The sequence below is a fragment of the Lactuca virosa genome, chromosome 2 (genome assembly GCF_052849685.1).
Source record: "Lactuca virosa cultivar CGN04683 chromosome 2, Lactuca_virosa_CGN04683_v6, whole genome shotgun sequence".
NCBI classification, from domain to species: Eukaryota; Viridiplantae; Streptophyta; class Magnoliopsida; order Asterales; family Asteraceae; genus Lactuca; species Lactuca virosa.
The window spans coordinates 80,086,288-80,091,500 of record NC_136427.1 but is presented as its reverse complement, the minus strand read 5'-3'; the positions used below and the strand labels follow the sequence as shown (position 1 = coordinate 80,091,500).

Below are 5,213 nucleotides of genomic sequence, written 5' to 3'. Positions count from 1 at the left end.
TTTAGATAATTTTTTTCTTGAAAAGCGCTCAATTTTTTTTATTAGAATAACCCATCATATTTTTACATTTTTTCATAAAAAACCCTCACTTTTTTAGAAAAATTATCATATTATGATTGATTTTTCGGAGAAAAAAATTCTAAAGTTTTTCGGAAAACAAAAAATTAAAATTTTTTTTGAAAAAAAATCGTTAAACCCGCATATTATAGCAAACATACTAAGACGATTAAATTGTAAAAAATAAAATAAACACAAAGTTCTTTTCTAAAGAAAAATAAAGTCTTAATACAAAAAACATATCATATTAATCATTAAAAAACAAAAGGTAAATAACTAGTCGATATATTGATAACGGATAACATATTTACATACAACCTAATTGAAAATTTTACCCTATTGGCTACCGTTCTCATCCCCCTCTAGGCTCGTCGGCCTCCGATTGCCCTCTCTGCCCTCCGTCACTTGCGCGGCTGCCGTGACTCCGTGACTCCCCGCGTAAACCGTCTGCGATCTGCGATCCCGTCTCTCTGCTGTGAACCGCTAGCTATCTGTCGTGAGCCTTCGTGTCAGGTAAAGAACTTCTAATGCTTATGTGAAACACTCTTCAATTAATCAATCCGCCATGGTTTTTCAATTAATCAATCTGCCATGGTTTTCACCTCTGTAACTAACAATCGGCATCCTTTTCACCTATATAACTTCGAATTCACCTCTGTAACTTCGATTTTTACCTGGGAAATGGGATATTCCAGGTGGGAATGGTATTTTAAAAAGGCTATAACCCTATTTTCAATCCTTGAACTATGGTGTGATGATGGCTGACCTCCATTTTCCAATGTGAATTTTTTGCTTTATCTTTAGTTTTTAGCACCTGTCTTGAATTCGTTAACAGCAAGTTTTATGTTTTTGTAGCTGACTAGGTATTCCAAACTTGAGATGACTAGAAATTTCACATGATAAATAGTTACAGCATTGTGCTTGTCAAGTTTTCTACTTGGGTTTGGTTTTATTTGAAATAAATAGTCGAAGAGAACTGAGTTAAAAAAAAACTGTGATTGAAATGACTAATAATGACATTTGTAGTTTATTCTATTTTACATCCTTTAAGTTTTAAGAATGGCAAAGACGCCCCTCAGTTTCTTACAAACTTCCAATTGTTTAAATCAGGGTTGGGTTAAGCTCTCTCATATATACAATTTCCAGTGTACATCAATGAAGTTTTTGGATTGGTATGTGAAGATTGCAGTTGTATCAGCTGCAATTGGAGGATCCATGGAGTATTTCATGATTAAAACCGGTTTCTGTAAGTTATTTTTCTGCTGTTTTATTCTCAAATTTCATCGTATGGATTTTGATTGATTCTCCATCTTGCTTTATCTATCTGTTTGAATCAATGATGATAGCTAGATTCGAGGTTTCCTTTGTGTGTTTTATGTTTAAGGGAAGTTATGAACATTGAAACATTGTATCATGAAAAATCTACCCAATTACAGAAATGATATCCAAATACAAAGCAATTTTCGTTGGTATAATAATAAATATTTTCAAAGAATGGAATGAAATTACTTTTCTATAATTGGGTAGATTTTTTTCAAATGTATGTTGCTATTTCTTGCATATAGTCCTAAAATTTGTAACGAGACCCATGTGGAATTTGTATTTGGGTTCTTATTGTAATGAAACTTTATGATAAATCTGGATACATATGAATAAAAAAAATTATAAAAGGGTATATTCGGTAATATGTATTTATTTACAGATGACAAAGTGACAGTTCTTGAGTCGGAAAAGAAGGCTTGGGAGAATTCACCCGAAGCTCAAGCTATGCGAGAAGCTCTCAATCCTTGGAGAAACATTGATGCAAATGCAAAAAAATCTTCCTAGTTTTTTTTTTCTTTTTTTTTTACGAGGGCATTTAGGTCATTTCCACACACAAGAGATTGAATGTGGGTCCCTATTCCACCTTTTTTGGTGGGACAAAAATATAAGAGTTTTTGTCCATGGTTATTAGTCCAATGTAAGTCAAACACAGTAAAAGTTGTTCTGTTTTTTTATGTCCTGTATAACCAACAACGAAAATTGCTTTATGTATTATTATGTTTTTTATGTGATTCATTTTACTCTCTTGTTTTTTAATGTGATTGATTCTTTCATGATTATGTGGAAATGGAATTAATATGATCATTTATTAATCGGTGTTCTATTGTGTTTATTATAGGGAAAATTGCAATAAAGTCCTTATATATTGGTCTCATAATCGATTTAGTTTCTATGTTTTTTTTTTATTCAATTAAGTCCCAAAAACGGGTAATCGTATTCAATTTAACCCCTTTACGGGGTCAACTGGTCATCCAACTTTCAAAAATTACATTTTTAGCCCAGTTTTTAAAATTTATTACAAATTTGGTCCAAAATATACCCTTTTGGCCCAAATTTTAGAATTTTGTTATGAGTTCATCCTAACTTTAGTTTTTTTACAACTTTTTTTTCTTCAAAAAAATTTGAATGTTTTTTCTTTATAAAATCATATTTATACAAAAAAAAACATATTTTCACATAAAAAATCTTGTATTTTCTATATAAAAACTTTTTAATTTTTTTTGTGTACGAAATACCAATTTATAGAATTAGGTATTTATTAAGTACATAAAAATATACAAATCTGCTTATATATATATATATATATATATATATATATATATATATATATGTGTGTGTGTGTGTGTGTGTGTGTGTATCTATATTTTTTATAAAATCGTGTTTGTATACATGTCTTTTATAAAAACGTGTTTGAATACAAATGCATTTATTATAAAATAGGTGTTAATAATATATATATATATATATATATATATATATATATATATATATATAGATCCGGTAAAAAAAAATTTTGGTAGGAAGGTAAGAAGTTTTTTTTCTACATATTTTTTTGACGAACAAAATAAATGAATCACTAGATTATTCATTTGTAAGATGATTCACAAGAAAAAATTCCCAAAAAAACATCTTTATGATTCATTTTTAAGTAAATTAAGAAAAAATTCATTTTTATGACAATTTTAGTGAATAACAACAAAATCATTGTATAAATGAATCATCGAGATGTTTTTTTGAGAATTTTTTCTTGTGAATCATCTTACAAATGAATCATCTAATGATTCATTTTGTTTGTTCGCGAAAAAAATATGTAGAAAAAAAACTTCTTACCTCCTACCAAAAATTTCCTTCTTATTTGATCTTGACTCTATATATATATATATATATATATATATATATATATATATATATATATATATATATATATATATATATGTGTGTGTGTGTGTGTGTGTGTGTGTGTGTTTACAAAAGAAATGTATACAACACATTTGTTTGGGTGCATATATATATATATATATATATATATATATATATATATATATATATATATATATATATATATATATATATAAAGAAATTTATACATTTACGTACTATGAAATAGGTGTTTGTGTACAAATGTATTTATAATAAAATTGGTGTTTGTAAAATACATGTCTGTATACATTTTTTTTTTTTATAAAAATGGATTTTTATATATTTATGTACTTAATAAATACCTAATTTTATAAATAGGTATTTCGTATACAATAAAAATTTTAAAAAGGTTTTATATAGAAAATATAACATTTTTTATGGGAAAATATGTTTTTTTTGTATAAATATGATTTATAAAGAAAAAACATATTCGAAATTGTTTTTTTGAGAAAAAAGTTGTAAAAAAAACTAAAGTTAGGATGAATTCATAACATAATTCTAAAACTTGGGCCAAAAGGGTAAATTTTGGACCAAATTTGTTATAAAATTTTAAATCTGGGCTAAAAGTGTAAATTTTGGACCAAATTTGTAATAAATCTTGAAATCTAGGCCAAAAATGTAATTTTTGAAAGTTAGATGACCTGTTAACCGGGTAAAAGAGTTAAATTGAATAGGATTAGCGGTTTTTGGGACTTAATTGAATAAAAAAAAATATAGGGACTAAATCGATTATGAAGTCAATATATAAGGACTTTATCGCAGTTTTCTCTTTATTATATCATGATTAAAGGATGAAAACATTTGGGATAGTTGAAATTCAAAATGACAAAGAACTTTTAAGTTTTAATATTCTTACGAAACTAATAAATATTATCATAATCTTTGAGACTAATATCAAAAACACGTAAATAATATTTATATTATTATATTTCTAGTGAGACATTAGTTTTTTTTTTTTTTTTTTTTTTTTTTTTTTTTTTTTTTTTTTTTAGCAAAAGAGGGGCATTAGCATATGGTTGATCACATGCATATCATATGTTTTACTTTTGATGAAAACGTATGGGGTTATATTCAAGGTTGGACTGAAAGCTAGAAACAAAAAGCCAATATAAGAAATAACAGTGTTTTTTTATTTTCGTATTGTACTTTTAATTATATTTCTTAGTAATACATTTTTATTTTGAAAAAAATTATTCCGTTTTAGCATTTTATTTTTTGTTTTTTTTTTGTATTGAAAAAACATTTTCAAAAATTTGTATAGCTATAAAAGCAAAAACTGGATAACATTTCATATACATTTAAAAAGACGATGTCAAGAGTTCATTTAAATGTAAAATATTATGCAACATGCAAATTGTAGTAAACCAAGTAAACCATGAATGGACAAACTTCCTTGATGTGAACAAGTCCTGTCAACGTAAGGTCGGCAGCTCTCGATCCAACCCGTAACGACACTAATTCAACCTGAAAATAGATGGGTCTGGATTGAGATTTTTGACCCGCCAACCCTCTTATTTCATGGGTTGGGTTGGGTTACCTGTCGCTGGTCAACCCGCCAACCCGCATATATATTACTTACATTTAAAAAAATTAGATATATTTTAATTATTAAATATTAATGAAATTTCCTTCCTTCTGTATTGGTGTATTGGTGTATTCGTATAATCGATGCCCTAATAAAAAAAACACATACATCATACATACATATGAGTCGGTCACGATCATGAACGAAGAACAGAAGAATGAAGAACGGAAAACATAAAAATCAATTCACTTGCGGCTCACTCGCTAGTCGCTCCTGTGCTTTGCTGTGCTCGGATTCGTTAGTCGCGCTGTGAAATTTCTTCCTAAATCGGTACTAAAATTGAACTTTTTGTTTATTCCAATTAGATTTTACATTATTGAATATATAC

General features: G+C 27.5%; 1 protein-coding gene across 1 annotated transcript; it reads left to right on the top strand.

Moving 5' to 3' along the window:
- The first annotated feature begins 379 nt into the window (after window positions 1-379).
- On the top strand, window positions 380-2,136 carry LOC145156413 (DNA mismatch repair protein). The gene is made up of 3 exons (XM_079075802.1): window positions 380-570; window positions 1,168-1,303; window positions 1,760-2,136. The coding sequence occupies exons 2-3, from the start codon at window positions 1,213-1,215 to the stop codon at window positions 1,882-1,884; spliced, it is 216 nt and encodes a 71-aa protein (XP_078931928.1). The 5' UTR covers window positions 380-570; window positions 1,168-1,212; the 3' UTR covers window positions 1,885-2,136.
- The last annotated feature ends 3,077 nt before the right edge of the window (window positions 2,137-5,213 follow it).

Bases quoted from the DNA above. Each gene is read 5' to 3' on its own strand.
- LOC145156413 (XM_079075802.1), top strand. From the start codon at position 1,213: ATGAAGTTTTTGGATTGGTATGTGAAGATTGCAGTTGTATCAGCTGCA. The intron at 1,304-1,759 runs GTAAGTTATTTT...ATTTATTTACAG, and splicing joins CATGATTAAAACCGGTTTCT to ATGACAAAGTGACAGTTCTT.